Source organism: Cervus elaphus, chromosome 22, assembly GCF_910594005.1.
Source record: "Cervus elaphus chromosome 22, mCerEla1.1, whole genome shotgun sequence".
NCBI lineage: Eukaryota > Metazoa > Chordata > Mammalia > Artiodactyla > Cervidae > Cervus > Cervus elaphus.
This window is the reverse complement of record NC_057836.1, coordinates 16795221-16816082: the sequence shown is the minus strand read 5'-3', so window position 1 is coordinate 16816082 and position 20862 is coordinate 16795221. Positions and strand designations below refer to the sequence as shown.

The 20862-nt window shown below is 38.8% G+C and overlaps 1 protein-coding gene across 1 annotated transcript in view; it reads right to left on the bottom strand.

The window, feature by feature from the left end:
- LOC122679938 overlaps window positions 1–20862 on the bottom strand; it is a 120400-nt gene that overhangs the window by 16797 nt on the left and 82741 nt on the right. Inside the window, 5 exon segments of the mRNA XM_043880796.1 lie at window positions 4482–4796; window positions 7157–7471; window positions 7547–7639; window positions 11449–11757; window positions 11856–12164. Coding sequence (XP_043736731.1) covers window positions 4482–4796; window positions 7157–7471; window positions 7547–7639; window positions 11449–11757; window positions 11856–12164 — 1341 coding nt within the window.

Genomic DNA, 20862 nt, shown 5'->3' with positions numbered 1-20862 from the left:
TTTAGAGAGATGGTAATGATAACCTTATATGCAAGACAGAAAAAGAGACACAGATGTATAGAACAGACTTTTAGACTCTATGGGATAAAGCGAGGGTGGGATGATCTGAGAGAATAGCATCAAAATATGTATATTATCAAGTGTGAAACAGATCACCAGTCCAGGTTGGATGCATGAGACAAGTGCTCAGGGCTGGTGCACTGGGAAGACGCAGAGGGATGGGATGGGGAGGGAGGTGGGAGGGGGGTTCAGGATGGGGAACACATGTAAATCCATGGTTGATTCATGTCAATGTATGGCAAAACCACTACAATATTGCAAAGTAATTAGCCTCCAACTAATAAAAATAAATGAAAAAAAAAAAAGATTCAACAAGTATGTATATGGAGAACCTTTTCTAAATACCTTGATAGTTGCTTAATAAATATTTATTGAATGAATGTGTAGATGAATAAAATTCAGTGAAACAGAAGTCCTTTAGCTTCATGTTAATCAGTGAAATATTAATAGTAAAGCAAATATAAATTAAAAAGTAATGGTTTGTGAAAATAAATAGTGCATATTAAAAATGTTTAATTTACCAAACAGCATTGCTATTAGGTAGGCATTGTTGGGTTTCCCCAGTGGCTCAGTAGTAAGGAATCTGCTAGAAATGCAGGAGATGCAGGTTTGATGCCTGGGTCAGGAAGATCCCCTGGAGAAGGAAATGGCAACCCACTCCAGTATTCTTGCCTGGGAAATCCCATGGATAGAAGAGCCTGGCAGGCTACTCCATGGGGTGGAAAAGAGATGAACACAACTCAGTGACTAAACAACAACAGCAAAATTAGTTTGTCTCTAAGTACAGAACTAATTTATATTCAAAATTTCACTTACCTAATGTTAAAGGAAAATTATTAAATAGATTCTAAGCTTACTGTTACCTATTATTCAGTATCACATGTAGGCAATTGTACAAAACCAATAAAATACTTAGGGATAAACTTAACAAAGGAGGTAAAAATCTTGAATGGTGAAAGCTATAGGACACCGATTAAAGATAGTGAAGAAGACAGAAGTAAATGGAAAGATAATCTGTGGTCATGGATTGGAAGACCTTATATTGTTAAAATGCTCATGCTACACAAAGAAATCTACAGATTCACTGTAATCCTTAACAAAATCCAAGTGGAAATTTTCACACATATGGAATAAACAATCCTAAAGTTTCTATGGAACCACAAAAGACCCTGAATATCAAAATCAATCTTGAGAAAGAAGAACAATACTGGAGGTGTCATGCATCCTGATTTCAAACTAAATTACAAAGTTATAGTAATCAAAACAGTATGGTATTGGTATAAAAAGGGACACAGACATCAACAGAATAGACAGTCCAGAAATAAATCCAAATATATACAGTCAATTAGCTTTTGACAAAGGAGCCAAGAATCTACAATGGGGAAATGACAGTCTCTTCAATGAATGGTGTTATGGAAATTGGACTGCTACATGCAAAAGATGCAATGGCACCAGTGTCCAAACACCACCCACAAAACTCAACTCAAAATGGATTAAAGACTTAATCATAAGTACTGAAGTCATAAAAATCCTAGAAGAAAAAGTAAGGGGAAAATGTCCTTGACCTCAGTCTTTGTGATGATATTTTGGATTTGATGCCAAAAACAAAGGCAAGAAGAGCAAAATAACCAAGTGAAACTACATAAAACTTAAAAACTTCTGCACAACATAGGAAATGATATGCAGAATGAAGAGACTATCCATAGAATTAGAGAAGATATTAGCAAATTAAATGTACTTGATAAGAGTTAATATCCAAACTATTAATATTTAAAGAACTCATACAACTCAGTAGCAGAAAAATACAAACAGTCTGATTTCAAAATGGGCAAAGGACCCAAACAGACATTTTTTTCGCAGAAAACATCCATTTGGCCAACAGGTACATGAAAAGGTGCACAATATTACTAGTCACCAGGTCAATGCAAATCAAAACCGCAATAAGATATTACCTCACAGAATTGCTTTTATCAAAAAGACAAGAAATAACAAGAGTTGGTGATAATGTGAAGAGAAGAAAAAGTTTATACACAGTTGCAGAGAATGTAAGTTGAGCATCCCCTATGGAAAAGTTTTGAGGTTCCTGAAAAATTAAAAACAGAACTGCTGTATGATTTAGCAATTTTCCTTTTGAGTATTTATCTGAAGGAAATGAACACACTAACTTGAAAATATATGTGCAACCCAATGTTCACTACAGAATTATTTACAATAACCAGATAATGTAAGCCTTCATTGATGGATAAATGGATAAAGAAAATGTTTATATATATATATATATATGTGTGTGTGTAAATATATATTGTATTATATATAAGATATATAGAGAAATATAAATAATATATAAAATTATATATATAATGTTTATATTTATAATGTTTATATATATATAGTCACCAAAAAAAAGAAATTCTCATCATTTGCAACAACATGAATGTACTTTGAAGGCATTATGCTAAGTGAGCTAAACCAGATGGTAAAGAAAAATATCATATGATCTCATTTATATGTGGAATCCTAAAATACATTTTTTTTAAAAAGCTTTCAGGGATGCAAAGAGCAATTTGGTGGTTGCCAGAGGTGGGTTGGTGTGGGCAAAATGGATGAAGGTAGTCAAAAGGCACAAACTTCCAGCACTAAAGTTAATGTCATGAGGAGATAATGTACAGTATAGGGGGTACAGTTAATGTGGGCATGTGTGTGTGCTCAGTCTTGCCCATCTGTCTGTGACCCTATGGCTGTAGCCTGAGAAGCTTCTCTATCCATGGGCTTTCCCAGGCAAGAATACTATAGTAGCCATTTCCTCCTCCAGGAGATTTTCACAACCCAGGGAGGCAACACACATCTCTTATGTCTCCAGCACTGGCAATGGGGATTCTTTTCCACTAATGTCACCTGGGTTAATACTGTATCATATATTAGAAAGTTGTAACAAAGTACACCTTACAAGTTCTCATCAAAAGGAAAAAGTAAGGGCTTCCCTAGTGGTCCAGTGGTTAAGAATCCACCTTGAATGTAGGGGACACTGGTTCTATCTCTGGCTCAGGAAGATCCCACATACCACAGGGCAACTAAGACTGTGGGCCACAGTTACTAAGCCTGTGCTCTGGAGCCCTCGGACCAGAACTACTGAGCCTGTGTGCAGCCACTCCTGAAGCCCTCGCGCCCTGGAGCCAGTGCTCCACCACAAGAGAAGCCTGCAGAGCACACCTAGGGAGTAGACCCTGCTCAACACAACTAAAGAAAGACTGTGCAGAGCATGGAAGATACAGCACAGTGAAAAATAAACATTGAAAACCTGGTAGCTATACTATCCTTAGGATAGTCATCGTTTTCCAATACATACCTGTATGCAAGTCAGGAAGCAACAGTTAGAACTGGATATGGAACAACACACTGGTTCCAAATAGGAAAAGGAGTACATCAAGGCTGTATATTGTCACCCTGCTTATTTAACTTATATGCAGAGTACATCATGAGAAACGCTGGGCTGGAAGAAGCACAAGCTGGAATCAAGATTGCAGGAAAAATATCAGTAACCTCAGATACGCAGATGAAACCACCCTTATTGCAGAAAACGAAGAACTAAAGAGCCTTTTGATGAAAGTGAAGGAAGAGAATGAAAAAGTTGGCTTAAAACTCAACATTCAGAAAACTAAGATCATGGCATCCAGTCCCATCACTTCATGGCAAATAGATGATAGCCTTTATTTTGGGGGACTCTAAAATCACTGCAGATAGTGACTGCAGTCATGAAATTGAAAGACACTTGCTCCTTGGAAGAAAATCTTGACCAACCTAGACAGCATATTAAAAAGAAGAGACATTACTTTACCAAAAAAGTCCATCTAGTCAAAGCTATGATTTTCCCAGTAGTCCCAGTATGAATGTGAGAGATGGACTATAAAGAAAGCTGAGCACCAAAGAATTGATGCTTTTGAACTGCTGCATTGGAGAAGACTCTTGAGAGTCCCTTGGACTGCAAGGAGATAAAACCAGTCAATCCTAAAGGAAATCAGTCCTGAATACTCACTGGAAGGACTGATGCTAAAGTTGAAACTTCAATACTTTGGCCACCTGATGGGAAGAACTGACTCATTGGAGAAGATCCTGATGCTGGGAAAGATTAAAGGCAGGAGGAGAAGAGGACAGCAGAGGATGAGATGGTTGGATGGCATCACCAACGAGATGGACATGAGTTTAAGTAGGCTCCAGGAGTTGGTGTTGGACAGGGAAGCCTGGCGTGCTACAGTCCATGGGGTTGCAAGGAGGTGGTCACAGCTGAGTGACTGAACTGAACTGGTCTTAACTTCATTTTGTGGATCCATGTTAAATTCATGAGTTAAATATGAAAATATAAAATCTCATTATTAACATTTTCTATGGGTTTAAGACAGACACAGAAACAGACAGCAATTCACCTGCACATGAGATGTAGGCTTCCTCCTTTGGAGAGCATGAACTGTAATTCCAAGGGTCAGAAGGACACTGCCAGAGAGAGGTATCAGTGTTCCGACACCGGATTCCAGCTACCCATTGGGGTCTAGAACCTTCTCTAAGAGCAACAGAAGAGTGGAGACTTCCACTGTCCCCACAGCCAAGCTGACTGCAGATGACAGACACAGTGATGTCTTCCATGGAGCTTCGGCAGACACTGCCCCAGGTCCCGTTGTAGAAGACTTCCAGCCACCCAGCACACTGCTGGTCCTCACTGACCATCCTGAGGGCCAGGAACTCTAAGATCAAAAGGGAGGAATCAGGACTGGTGAGAACTTCACTCAGTGCTCTGGGTTTTCCTCTCTCCCAGAAATAGTGGCCATTCATCCCTGAACCAGTTGAAGAGCTATCCATTAGGTAATAAGAGTGAAATTTGTCTCCCTTTTACCTGACTTTGTCCATTTGTGTCTATCTTTTTAAACATTTCTATCACCATGGTGTAGTGAATATGAGCAGAGAGGAAGAGCAACCTGGGCACCTTCAGGGAGGAGAGCTGAATCCTGCTTCCTGACCAAACCTCTACGAGAATGTGAAAAGGATGTGATATGGATACTGGGGAGGTGGCAGGATAATGAACACACAGAAGTCTCATCCAGATCCCTGGAACCATGAATGTGTTGCCTTACCTGGCAAAAGGGATTGCACAGATGTGATTAAGGTAAGAATCATGGGATGGTGAGATTAAGTTGGACTATTGTGGATTAACTATGTGAACCCAATCTAATCACATTCTTATTGGGTTGACCAGAAAGTTCCTTTCGTTTTTAAGTCAAAATAAAGACATTTTTCATGTTCACCAAGAACTTTATTGAACAGCGTATTCAACATTTTGTTCCACTACCTTCTGCCATTTTCAGGCAACTTCATAATTCCCTCTTCCAAAAACTTTTATCTTTCTAAGCAAAGAACTAATCCAAGTGCATTTTATAGTCTTCCAGTGAATTTAAATTTTTTCCATTAAGAGAATTCTGTAAAAATCTAAATAAATGGAAATCCAAAACTGCAATGTCTGGTAAACACAGCTGATGAATCAGAACTAGCCAAACTGTGGCAGTTTTTGCCTGGCCTACAAAGAAATATGTGGTCTTTCATTATCCTGATGGAAGATTATGCATTTTCTTTGGATTAATTCTGAATGCTTAAGTGCTGCTTTCACTTGGTCTAATGGAGAACAGTACTTGTTGGAATTATCATTCAGCTTTCTGGAAGGTACTCCCTTAAGAGAGGACTCCCTTCCAATACCACCACATATAGAACATCACCTTCTTTGGAAGAAGACTGGCCTTTGGTGTGGTTGCTGGTGGTTCATTTCACTTGCCCCACAATCTCTTCCATTCCACATTATTGTGAAGTATCCACTTTTCATAGTCCATCACAATTTGTTTCAAAAGCAAAACATTTTCTTTATGTTTAAGTAGAGAATCTCATGTAGAAATACTGCCATGAAGGTTTTTTTCACTTATGTGAAACCCAAACATCAAAGCAATTAATATAACCAAGCTGGTACAAATGACTATCGATGCTTGATTTGGATATTTTGAGTATTTTGGCTATCTCCTGCATCATTTAACACTGACTGTCTTCAAATAATATCTCAGTTTGATTGTGATCAACTTCATCTGGTCTACCCTACTCTGCAGTACTGTCCAGTGAGAAATCTCCAACACAAAACTTCATAAACCACTTTTGATGAGTTTGTTCAGTCACTGTACTTCCATACACTCCACAAATTTGTTTTGCATTTCAGTTGTGTTTCTAACTTTTCTTGAAATAATAAAGCATGATATGAAGAAAATGTTGCTTTTTTCTTCCATTTTCAATGTTAAAATGGCTACACAAAAATTCACTAATTTTGATGGTTTAAAAAAAAATGTGTGCTGACATGATAGCTGCCAAAAAGCAATCTAACAAAATTGTTTCAAATGAAGTGAAAGACAACTAAGTATTACTAGACCATCTTACGGAAAACACAAAGGAACCTTTTGGCCAAACCAATAGAAGCACTCTTTCTTGGCTCTGGCTAGAGAGAGGTGTGACTTGATAATACTTAAAGATGTGCAGCATTGCTGGTCTGATGACTGATGAAGTGGGTCTATGAGCCAAGGAATTCAGGTGGTTTGAAAAGAAATTTGATGGAAGAAATGGGATTCTTCACCAAAGCCTTAGAAGTGATGTGGCCCTGCTGAAACCTTGATTCCAGCCCAGGGAGATCCTGCTGAACATCAAAACTACAGAACTTTAAGGAAATAAATATATGTTGTTTTAAACCACTATGTGGCAATTTGTCACAGAAGCAAACAGAAACTAGTATCATGGACTTAAGATTTTCGACCCATATGTAAGGCAAGGTGAGCCCAACTTTCAACTGGACTTGTAAGAATTGGCTCTGCCAGGAAACACTGCTGAGAAGAAAGGGCTAGAATGTCAGCTGCTGCAGGAGGAAGTGAAAACACCTCGTCTTCACGTCTGCTGGAAACACAGGCTCCATGGGAGGAAGCCTCCTTCTCTGGTCCTTTCAGCATCTCTCCCTCAGAGCTCAGACCCCTGTCCTCCAGGGCCCCACCCCTCCCCCAGCCTGTGGACAGTGTGCAGCGCAGACCTGAGCAGATGACCCCCACGTCCTGCTTGTGTCTGCAGTCGTGCTGCCCCCAGCCCCGGGAAGGGCACCTCCACACGTGGGACTCATTTCCTGTGCAGTTCAGGTCGTCCAGCCAGATGGGTCCTGATCCTGCCCCAAAGTGAGCAGACCCCGTGGCATTGAGGGCTTCTCCACAGCCCAGCTGCCTGCACACCACGCGGGCATCGTCCAGGTCCCAGCCGTCATCACAGATGGTGCCCCAGGAGCCCTGGTCAAGGATCTCCACTCTCCCGGCGCAGGGACCGCCCCCGTCCACCAGGCGGAGCTGTCTGCTGTCTGAGGAGAGAGAAATGGACAATGGGGCGGTGACCTGGGGGAGGAAAATGGTCTTCTGTCCTGTGGGACCCTCACCTGAGCAGTAGGGGGCGCTCTTCTCTGAGGCTGCAGAGCCTGCTGATTCCGAGCGGGAGTCGTTGCACTGGGGCAGCACCTGGGTCTGGTTTCCTGCAGAAACAGCAATGGTCAGAGGGTTGGTGGGTTGGAGAACAGGAAATTGAATTAAGCTAAATAATGACCTAGTGATGAAGTCTGAGATAAGCAATGTTAACATAACAGTAACGGTATCATAATCTTAGGATTCACCTTCTCTAGGGAGAGTTCCGTGGAGAAGGCAATGGCAACCCACTCCAGTACTCTTGCCTGGAGAACCCCAGGGACGGGGGAGCCTCGTGGGCTGCCATCCATGGGGTCGCACAGAGTCGGACACGACTGAAGCAACTTAGCAGCAGCAGCAGCAGCAGGGAGAGCTCTGCTTCTGACAGTGCCACAGTTGTTTTCAGCCAACCATTGCACTAAGAGTGAGTTAAGGAAGCTGTTTTGTCCCTAAATCTATGCGTAAACAGGAAAAGCAGAATAAAATCTATTCCAAAGGGATTCTGCCACTTTTTCATCTACAATGTCTGTTATTAAAAACAATACATATATAAAAGAGATCTCATGGAAAACCAGGAGGAAAAAGACATTAGAAAGAATTTCCCAAGTTATTCAGTTACTAGAGTTATCTGATGGAGAATTTAACTCGGCATTATTGAAGGCCTCATGGAATTAATTGACAAAAGAAATTGACAAAATAGCAACAGATAAAAATTACAGAGCTGAAAAATTTAACAGCCGATATTAAGTAAAGGACTAGCGTTTCAGCACATTAGCTCAGCATAAGGTAGAAATAGTAAACAGAAGATCAGAGGACAAATAGTCTTTTATTTAGAGATGCAGGTCACGTAATAAGTGTCCTGGTTGCTATAGTGGTTGTTTAGTCACTCAATCATGTCTGATTTTTTTGGCGATCATATGGACTGTAGCCCACCAGGCTCCTCTGTCCATGGGATTTCTCAGGCAATAATAATGAAGTGGGTTTCAATTTTTTTCTTCAGGGGATCGTCAAGTCCCAGGGGTGGAACTCATGTTTCCTGACTTGGCAGACGGGTTCTTTACCACTGAGCCACCAGGGAGTCGTGTCCTGGTTATATTGCTGTATAATAAATTGTCCCGTAAAACTTAGCCACTTAAGCAAAAAAATATACCTCATTTTGCTTAAGACTTCCTGGGTATATAGTTTGGGAAAGATCCCACTTGGCAGTTCTGTCTTAGAGTCTTTCATGTGGTTGCACTTAGATGTCATCTGGGGCTGAAGTGGTCTGATGACTTGACTGAAGTGTGGTTACATAAGGAAATCCCTTGACGCATTTTAGGGGTAAAGAGACATCATGTCTGCAACCTAATTCAGAAGGATTTTACATATTCATGGAGAAATGTGGTGGGAGGGGGACAGAGAAGGAATGACAGAAACAGAGATAGAGAGAGATGTCAACTGGAGGGAGAGATTAAAGCAGAATACTAACATTGGGAAATCCAGCTAAAGTTCTTCTGGATTTTTATATTATTCTTACAGCTTTTTTGTAAGTCTCAAATTACATCAAAATTTAAAAAGGGAAAGGTAAAAACAAGTCAGACATAAATCATTCCTAGGACACTTCCACTAAAAGAAATGCTTATAACATCAAAAACATACATGCCTAGGAGAAAAACCTAGCAGAAGATGGGCAAAACCTCTGAGAGAAATTGGAGACCTAACTGAATGGAGGGATAAACATATATAAACTCAACATTGTCAGTCAATCACCTCCAATTTCTGTGTAGATTAACTCTTCTCAAACAAAATATGCTTATTCTTTTTTTTTTTTTTTTTTGATGAAAAATGACAAGCTGAGGGATTTCTCTCCTGGTCCAATGGCTGAGAATCAGCCATGCAATGCAGAGGACTCAGGTTCGATCCCTGATGCGAGATCCCACATGCCAGAGCATCTGAGCTGGAATCTCACAACTAGGCACTCCGTGTGTCATAACAGAAGATCCAGCAAGACGTAATGAAGATCCATATGCTGCAACTAACGCCCAACACTGTAAATATATAATTTTATTAAGAAAATGAAATGCTGATTCCAAAATTGAAATAAAATACAAAAGAACGAGAATAACCAACACAGTTGACCAAAAAAGCAACAAAGGTAGAAGAGTTAATAATTAAAGTAACTCTTTACATTAAAGTTACCCAGACTTACTATAAAGTTATAATAAAGAAAATGTAGTATTGGTGCAAGGATAGACAATGATACTACAGAATAGAATAGAGAGTCTTAAAAAAGACTCAGACATATGCTTTTCTTCTTATGGCAAAGGTGGTACTGCAGTGGGGAGAAGAGTCTTTTCAGAAAAAGATTCTGAGTCAATTGATGTCATATGAAACTTGATCTTATCTTACACAGATAGCAATTGCAGAAGGGATGCACAGTTCTATGCAAGAGAAAAATAAACTTCTATGAGATACTCTTGGAGAATGTTTTTATGGTCTTGGAGTAGACAAAGTTCTTTTTAAAGAATATAAGAAGTGTTAAAAGTAAAGGAAGAAGTTGGTAAATTATAATTTCTTAAGATTAACAGCTTGGCTCATCAAAAGACACCATACCATTAAGAAAATGAAAATGAAAGACCAAAGGTTAATCACACAAGATAAATAACATGTTTGTACCAAAAGTCATTGTCATGGTAAGTTGTAGCTTCATATTTGTATTAGTCAAGAATAGGAAACAACTCAAATCTCTACTATCTGTTGTGGAATGGATCAATTCATGGTCATGTGATCATTCAAAGATCTACTCTACAGAAATAAAAATGAATAAAATGCTTCTTTAAGCAACATCATGAGTGAGTCTCAAATATAATGGTGACTCGAAGTTATACACAGAAGAAAATATACTGCATAATTTTATATACAGTTCAAATGATAAAACACTCTATGATAGTGAGAGAGTCATTTCCTAGGCAGGTTGATAAGAAGTCTAGGGGTCCCCAAGGAGAGAGAGGTCTGGGATAGTCAAGGAGGAAGAAAGGACAAACTTTCTTACTTTTTTTCCTCTACATTCCTTAGGATTATATAACAATAATGTATCCTGCCTGAGGACAGTCTTTGGATCAAACCCTCTGGCTAATTCTGTTATCTTAAAACATAAATTATGGTAGTAGGTCTGGTCTTTACAAGGATGTATCCTGCCTGAGGACAATCTTTGGATTAAACCTTCTGGCCAACTCTGTTATCTTAAAATGTAAATTATGGGAGTGGGTCTGGTGAGGTCTTTGCAGCCTCCAGACATTCTTTGGATTCATTGGAGAGTATATAACTCTGTTGCTAATACTAGCAAAGGGGGTGCTCTTTTGCCCCCTTCTGATGCCTATGTCAGAAGCTTTCTCTATCTCCTTTATACTTTAATAAAACTGTATTACACAAAAGCTCTGAGCGATCCAGGCTCGTCTCTGGCCCCAGATTGAATTCATCTCCTCCGGAGGCCAAGAATCCCGCGTCTCATCGTTCAGCAACAACCTTTCAATAGTAGAAGTTAGGTAAGCAATCTTAACTGGAGAGGAGGGAGACATGTTTATGGGAAGACAACAGTGACTGTGGTGCTGGGAATGTTCTCTTTGCTGATCTGGATACATGACTGAAGTCTACACTTACTGCTTATACATTGTTTTCTATGATTATATTTAAATAATATAAATAATATTATTGCTTAAAAATACATTATTTCCCCTTACCACTTCCTGGCCTGACTTGGAAAATGAATGAACAATGAGAAGAACCACATTTCACCATGAAATATCTGACTTTTGATGCCAGTTTCCTGTCACTCTCTGCTCTTGGGGACATTTCACTTCAGGAGCATCCTGAGTACCAGTAGCCCTTCACCCTCTCTTACCTGAGCAGATCACAGAGGCCGTGTTGCCATGGGAACAGTTAAGACCACCCAAGGCAGTCACAGGGCAACTCCACAGGAAGGACTCCACCCCAGAGCAGTGAAATCGGGCTGTTGAGATCTGATCACCTCCTTCCACAAAGTGTGGTCCTCTGAGGGTGGAGATGGCGATTCCACAGCCGAGCTGATGACAGACGACATTGGCATTGGCCAGACTCCAGTGGGAGGCACAGAGTGCTCTCCATCGTCCAGAAATGTTCATCTCCACTTGCCCCTCACACTGAGAGGAGCTGTTTGTCATCAGTCGGACTTCTGTGTACATTGGTAGAAGAAGACAGGGTTTCAACAAAGTCTGATTTTCTCACCTGAACAAGGTAAGCAGAGAGGTTATAAACCTTCCTACATCTCACCTGAACAGACAACCTGAACAGCTCCACTGTGGTGACAGGTGCCCCCTGGACAGGGCACTCTGGGGCAGAACCAGAGCTCAGGCTCCTCCCCTTTACACCTGAACTCTTCAGCCCAGACCCGGCCATCTGACTCTCTGAAGGGCACGTGTCCCAGGACAGACACAACCTTGCCACATCCCAGCTCTGCACAGATGACCTGGGCGGTGGGGAATGTAAAGTTTCCATCAGACACTGGGGTCCAGTCTTCTCCAGAATGAACTTCTACTCGCCCTGAGCAGGGTCCATCTCCGTCAGTCAGACGCATAAATCCTAAGAGAAACAAAGAAGCAAACCCAATGAGTGTTCTTGATCCTGACTTAAGAAATGAAAACAGCACATCACAGGCAATGATGTGAATGCTTTTCTTTTCCAGGGGTGGACATGGAGAGAGAATCTGATAGTTGGTATCAGAATTGCCTTTTCATGAACAAGAATCTGAAGAGAAATTCAGAAGAATTTGCAGGGTCAGTTTGGGATGACTGTATCCCAACAATGGATACTCTGAGATTGTTTAGAAATATGAATTCCCTATCTACAGGCCTGAAAACTACAGAGCCCAAGACATATCATCAGAAATGGCTGAATACCAGGAACATGTAATTTATCATTGATTGGAGAAGTGAATTTCACATTTAGGAGCCCAGGACTACAGAGCCCAAGGAAACTGCATAATGTGTTGGCACTCAAACATGAATGCAGAGATATGAAGAACAGAACCACCTCAGAGAGACATGGACTATATCAGTAGAGATATGTCATCCAGACACAGTTAAAAAACTTTCCTGAGACTTGTGAGGCTACTATTTTGAATAGTTTTCTCTCCCAGGAGCTAGTCTTCAAGTGACTTAGGTAAGGCAAGTCATGAAGCAGGATCCACGAGTGCATGCCACCCTGTAGAGAGGTTGTCTGAGAGAAGAAATATAGACATTGTAAATAATCCACTTTTTTTGTTTTTGTATTATATTTTTCTGATAATTTTTAATGGCAAAAATTTCAGGAATTTCTCAGGTGACTTCAGTGGGAAAGAACATGAGTTGAGAAAGCTCAGAGAGTCATAGAAGAGGTGGTGTGGTCCTAACCATCTCTCTTGAAACCCCAGGATTTTTCAATGAACTTGGGAGAGAGTGAGTTCTGATTGGAAGTTTCAGGACTATGAGTTTGACAAACAGTTCCTGTTACAGATTTTTCTTCTGAGACAGGAATCATGGAAAATGCTAAGGGGTGATATTCAACTGATTTTAAATCTGTTATTGTGCTTATTCTGTATTCATATTTGACACCAAGATGACAGAAAAGGAGATTCCCCTGCTCTCATTCTCTCACAGAAACAAGGTACCCCCAGCAACAAAACTGATCCTAAGAAAACAGAGATCTATGAACTGCTTGATACAAAATTCAAATTCATTGTTTTGAAGCTCAATGACCTACAAGAGAATGCAGAGAGACAAATAAACACAAGTATACATGAACAATTATAGACAAAACTATAAAAATGAGAAAATGAGGAGCTTCATAAAGAACTAGAAAACATAAAAAAAAAGAAAAAGAACTAACAGAAATTCTGGAGCTCAAGGATTCAATAATTGAGTTAAAAATCCAAAGGAAAGCATCAAGTAAACTCTATCATGGAAATCAAAGAACCAGTAAACTTGAAGACATTCCATTTGATATTATCAAGTTAGAAAAACAAAAAGATTAGAAAGATGGTAACGATAACCCTATATGCAAGACAGAAAAAGAGACACAGATGCATAGAAAAGACTTTTGGACTCTATGGGAGAGGTGAGGGTGGGATGATCTGAGAGAACAGCATCGAAACATATATATTATCAAGTGTGAAACAGATGACCAGTCCAGGTTGGATGCATGAGACAAGTACTCGGGGCTGGTGCACTGAGATGACCCAGAGGGATGGGATGGGGAGGGAGGTGGGAGGGGGGTTCAGGATGGAGAACACATGTAAATCCATGGCTGATTCATGTCAATGTATGGCAAAAACCACTACAATATTGTAAAGTAATTAGCCTCCAACTAATAAAAATAATTGGGAAAAAACTAAGAAAAAAAATAAAGCGAAAAACAAAAAGAAAGTACAGTGAACTGAATACATAGCACATATGGGATATCACTATATATATATATATATATATATGTATGTATTTGAGGATCCCAGTAGGAAAAAGAAAGGAGCAGAAAGTATATTCAAAGGAATAATAACTGAGAAATTCCCAAATCTAGGGAGAGAAATGGACATCTTGACTCATGAGGCCCATGCGTTCCCAAATAGGTGGAACCCAAAGAAATCCACACCAAGACACATTATGATTAAATTACCAAAATTTAAAGACAAAGAAAAATTTTTGAAAACAGAAAAAAACAGTGACTTGTCACTTTCTTTTTTCCTACTGGGATCCTCAAATATATATATATATATATATATATTATATATATATTGTGGTATCCCATCGTGCTATGTATTCTGTTCACTGTACTTAAAGAAAAAAAACCTTTAAAACTAGAAACTTTGAAGGCCAAGAGAGCAGAATGATACATCAAAACTACAAGAAAAAAAAACCCTGCCAACCCGAACATCAAAACTTTACCCAGCTAAACCGTCCTTCAAAAATGGAGGTTTTATATATATATACACACACAAAAGGGTTTCCCATGTAGTGGTAAAGAATCAGCCTGCCAATGCAGGAGATACAGGTTCAATCCCAACCACCACCACCACAAAACAACAAATGCATATTATATATGTTATGTAATACATGTGTGTGTGTGTGTATATGCTATATACTGTATACATACTACTTATACATTTGTGTGTGTGTGTGTGTGTGTGTGTGTGTTAGTTGTTCAGTCATGTCCAACTCTTTGTGAGCTCATGGACTGTAGCCCACCAGGCTCCTCTGTCCACGGAATTCTGTAGGCAAGAATACTAGAGTGGGTAGACAATCCCTTTTCCAGGGGGTCCTCCCAACCCAGGGATCAAACCTGGGTCTCCTGCACTGAAGGCAGATTTTTTACCATTTGAGCCACCAGGGAAGCATATATATATATATGTATATATATATATATATGATATATATATATGTATATATATACACATACATCATTTCAGTTCAGTCGCTCAGTCAAGTCCGACTCTTTGGGACACCATGAATCACAGCACACCAGGCCTCCCTGTCGATCACCAGCTCCTGGAATTCACCCAAACTCATGTGCATCGAGTCAGTGATGCCATCCAACCATCTCATCCTCTGTTGTCCCCTTCTCCTCCTGCTCTCAATCCCTCCCAGCATCATGGTCTTTTCTAATGAGTCAGCTCTTCACATGAGGTGGCCAAAGTATTGGAGTTTCAGCCTCAGCATCAGTCCTTCTGATGAACACCCAGGACTGATCTCCTTCAGGATGGACTGGTTGGATCTCCTTGCAGTCCAAGGGACTCTCAAGAATCTTCTCCAACACCACAGTTCAAAAGCATTAATTCTTTAGCACTCAGCTTTCTTCACAGTCCAGCTCTCACATCCATACATGACCACTGGAAAAACCATAGCCTTGACTAGACGGACCTTTGTTGGCAAATATCTCTGCTTTTTAATATGCTATCTAGGTTGGTCATAACTTTTCCCCCAGGGACTACGTGTCTTTTAATTTCATGGCTGCAATCACCATCTGCAGTGATTTTGGAGCCCAAAAAAGTAAAGTCTGACACTGTTTCCACTGTTTCCCCTTCATTAGCCATGAAGTGATGGAACGAGATGCCATGATCTTAGTTTTCTGAATGTTGAGCTTTAAGCCAACTTTTTCACTCTCCTCTTTCACTTTCATCAAAAGGCCTTTTATTTCCTCTTCACTTTCTGCCATAAGGGTGGTGTCATCTGCATATCTGAGGTTACTGATATTTCTCCCAGCAATCTTGATTCCAGCTTGTGCTTCTTCCAGCCCAGCATTTCTCATGATGTAATCTGCATATAAGTTAAATAGGCAGGGTGACAATATACAGCCTTGACATACTCCTTTTCCTATTTGGAATCAGTCTGTTGTTCCACGTTCAGTTCTGACTGTTGCTTCCTGACCTTCATATAGGTTTCTCAAGAGGCAGGTCAGGTGGTCTGGTATTCCCATCTCTTGAATTTTCCACAGTTTGTTGTGATCCACACAGTCAAAGGCTTTGGCATAGTTAATAAAGCAAAAATAGATGTTTTTCCGGAACTCTCTTGCTTTTTCGATGATCCATTGGATGTTGGCAATTTGATCTCTGGTCCCTCTGCCTTTTCTAAAACCAGCTTGAACTTCTGAAAGTTCATGGTTCATGCATTGCTGAAGCCTGGCTTGGAGAATTTTGAGCATTACTTTGCTAGTGTGTGAGATGAGTGCAATTGTGTGGTAGTTTGAGCATTCTTTGGCATTGTCTTTCTTTGGAATTGGAATGAAAACTGACCTTTTCCAGTCCTGTGGCCACTGCTGAGTTTTCCAAATTTGCTGGCATATTGAGTACAGCACTTTCACTGCATCATCTTTCAGGATTTGAAATAGCTCAACTGGAATTCCATCACCTCCACTAGCTTTGTTCATAGTGATGCTTTAAGCATATATATATGTATATATATACATATATATATATATACACACACACACATATATATGTATATATATATACAAGCATAATCTGAGGGATTTCATCATCACTACATTACCAAAGTGCTAAAAGTAGTTCTTCAAGTTTAAATGAATAAACAAAACAATGATACAAAAGTATCTTCACATAAGAAAGTGTAAACCTTACTGGTAAATCCAGAGAGAAAAACAGAATATTGTAATACCGTAATAGTGGTACATAACTTGCTTTTAACATTATATATAAATATAAATCAAAAGACCATCATAAGACTAACTATAATTACAGAAAGCTGCTGTTGGAAACACATTATAGAAACAAGCAAAATCTGACATCAATCACTTCAAGTGTAGGGGAGGAGTGAAATGCAGTTTCTGCATGCTATTGAAATTAAGTTGTTTTCATAACAGTACTTAACTTCTGCTGTAAACTGTTATAGTTATAAAATGTTTGATATAAGTTCCATGGTAACTACAATAAAAAGTATAGTACATACACACAGAAAAAGAGAAATTAATCAGAGCATACCACTATAAGAAATCATCAAGCCACAAATACAACACAGAAGAAAGCAGGAGCAAGAAACTATACAACAATGAATAAAATGGCAATGTAAGTCCTTACCTTTCAATATGATTATAAATGTAAGTATATTACACTTTCCAATCAAATATATAGATAATCTAAATAGATTAAAAGTAAGATCCAACTACATACTGCATATAAGAGACTCACTTTAGATTTCATGACTCAGGTAGGCTGAAAGTGAACAGGTGGAGAAAGAGATGCCATGCAAATAATAGCCAAAAGAGATCAAAGTCAGGCAAAAGAGACTTTAAGTCAAAAACTGTCACAAGAGACAGTTCAACTGAAAGATATAGCAATTACATATATGCACGGAACATTATAGCATTTCAGTATACAAGACAGCATGGACAGCTTTTAAGGGAGAAGTAGAAGCGATACATTAACAGTAGAAAACTTCAATATCCCACTCTCTATAATTAATTGATCATTCAAACAGAAAATCAATATGCATTCTTCTCAAGCACACATGGAATATTTTATATTCCATGGATATATACATGTCTTTATATATGTATAAATATAAAGGATAAATACAAGTCTTTGGTGGTATCATGGGTGTAGTAGTAGTAGTAATATAGAAGATAGCAGTAGTAATATCTAAGGTACAAGAAAACAGAATATATCTGTGCAAACAGTACAGTTTACCCACATAAAGGGAAATGCATGGAAAGAGATGGAAAGCAAATGTAAAAATAATAACCATGGTTATCTGTGAACAGTGGTATCATGGGTGATTTTTTTCTTCTTTATACTTTTGTGTAGATTACACATTTTCTACAATGAGTGTGTTATTGTGATTAAAAAAAAAAACTTGTATTTAGGCTGCAGACAAGTCTTAACAAATTCAAGAAAATTTGAATCATTCCAAGTATCTTTTCTGAACACAATGGAATGAAACTAAAAGTCAATAGTGATAAGAAAACAAAAAAATCATGAATAGATTGAAAGTAAACAATATACATATTTCAGATTGTATTTTAGGATTGTACTTTTTATATCTATAATGAATGCCATTAGGTTTTTGACAGGGATTGCATAAAACCTGTAAATCACTTTGAGTGGTATAGACATTTTAACAATATTGATTCTTCCAATCCCTGAACACAAGATACTTTTTCACTTATCTATATCTTCATTAATTTCTTTCCTATATGTTTTATAATTTGAAAGAAGGTGGCATGCTGCCAAAAAAGAGGGAGAAGGGAGTAAGAAGAAGGAAGCAGAAATCAAGTAAGGCTTAATTTGTAGAGTTCTGAGTTTCAAAAGCCTCAATCTGTATAAAAATGCACAAGTATTTGGAGAAAATAATTGTCAAATTAGTAATTAGCATATTTTGTTGCACTCTGCTCCTCTTATATGCCACCTAACTGTTCCATCCTTTCTCATTTCTCCCACTTCAGAGAAGCAAACACAATTTTTAAAAATATGGATCGATGGCAAACAAAATGGAAAAAGGAAAGCAACTGCTGTAGAAGTGGAGTGTAATTTGGATATGTGGCAATTAAAAGTGGGATAACAAGAAGTTTTGAAGCTAAAGAAGAGAAACTAAAATAAAAATTTATCACTTTGCCACCCAAGGAACATATTTTGAAAAGAATTCAATGTAATGCAATGGAAAACACTGCTTGATTCATCAAGTGCAATTCCCTGCTATCAGACTCTTTTCTGATTATTTATTGCTAGAATTCTTTCTGTTAAATGACTGCCTAGCAATGCCCAACTTCCAATCCAAAAGCTACAAGACTTTCTGAAAAAGAAAAATATAACTCATAGCAAAATTTTAAAAGAGCAGTCACTATAAATAGATCCAAGAATTACAGAAATTATTTAACTGACTGCTAATATTTTAAGACACTAACATAAATATGCTTTTTATGTAGCAAAAAAAAAAAAAAATAAAGCAGAGACTAAAAAGAACCAAATGGAGTTTCTAAAACTGAAAAATCAATATATGTAATGAAAAATTATCTGGATTAACATAAAAAGAAATTAGATACGGCAGAACAAAAAAAGGGGGTGGGGAAATTAAGCACATATCAAGAGAGACTATTCAAACTGAAGCAGAGAGGAAAAAAGGCAGAAAACAAAGCATGAATGGAAACTCTGGCACTTGGTACAAGAATAAACCATGCAAAAATATGTGTATTTGGAGACTCAGAATAAGGGATGAGTAGAAAACTAGTTGTAAATAATGGATGAAATTTTTCCAAATTTAATGAAAGCTATAAACCAAACCAAAAAGCTAAACAAACTTTAAAAGATAAAAATAAGGAAAACTACCTCAGACATTTGAAAATATAATTGTGGAAAACCAGTGATAACCCCACCCCCTCAAAAAAAAATCCTAGAAGCACCCATGAAATATTGACATGTTATGTAAAGAGGTACAAAAATAAGTACTACTGGCTATTTATTAGAGGCAATGCTAACCATAAAGGGAAAGGAAAGTTGCTCAGTTGTGCCCAACTCTTTGTGACCCCATGGACAGTAGCCTGCACCAACTTCCTCCATCCATGGGATTTTCTAGGCAAAAATACTGGAGTGGGTTGCCATTTCATTCTCCAGGGAATCTTGCCGACCCAGGGACCGAACCCAGGTCTCCTGCATTGTAGACAGACACTTTACCGTCTGAGCCACCAGGGAAGTCCTAGCCACAGGCCAATGTAAAAGCATCTTTAAGGTAGTGTGGCGAAATTTTCTAAACTAGAATTCAGTCACCAGTGAAAATATTTTTAAAAATTATTAACAGTTAAAATGTTTTCATATTAAAAAGATGATAGAATTTGAGACCACCAGACCATCACTACACAAAAAATGTTACAGTAAGGTATTCAAGCTAAAGGAAAATGCCCAAAGCTATGAAGACTGCTCTAAACAATAATTCTGTAGGTAAATACAAAAACTATTGCACATTTTTGAAATAATAGAATATTTAAGGCAAAAATAGCCACAACATTTTATAAGATTTATTAATTTGTTTCAGTATTTGTTAAGTGACAAGCTATTATTTTAAGGGCTCCCCTGATAGTTCAGTTGGTAAAGAATGCAATACAGAAGACCCTGATTCAATTCCTGAGTTGGGAAGATGTGCTGGAAAAAGGATAGGCTACCCACTACAGTATTCTTAGGCTTCCCTTGTTAGAATTGTAAAGAATCCACCTGCTATGTGGGAGACCTGGGTTTGTTCACTGGGTTGGGAAGATCCCCTGGAGAACGGAAAGGCTAACCCACTCTAGTATTCTGGCCTGGAGAATTCCATGGACTGTATAGTCCATGGGGTCACAAAGAGTTGGACATGACTGAGTGATTTTCAGTTTTCACTTATCATTTAAGGTAAAATGTGCAGGATGGAAGAGTACAAGGACCTGAGCTCACCTCCTCTCACAAAAGCACCAAAATCACAACTAAGTGCTGAACAGCAGTTAAAAAAGCATGAAAACTATCAAAAAAGATACTCTACATCCAAAGACAATGAAGAAGCCACAATAAGATGGTAGGAGGGGTGAATTTACAATATAATCAAATCTCATACCCACCAGGTGAGTGATCCACAAACTGGAAAATAATTATGTGACAGACCCCCCCGCCCCCGACAGAATGTTTCTGAAACTGAGGTCAAGCTCCCCCACCTTGGGGGTCTGGCATAAGGAAGAGCAGCCCTGAGAGCACTTGATTTTGAAGGCCAAGGGGCTTGATCATAGGAACTCCACAGGAACAAGGGAAGTGAAGTGAAGTGAAAGTTGCTCAGTCATGTCC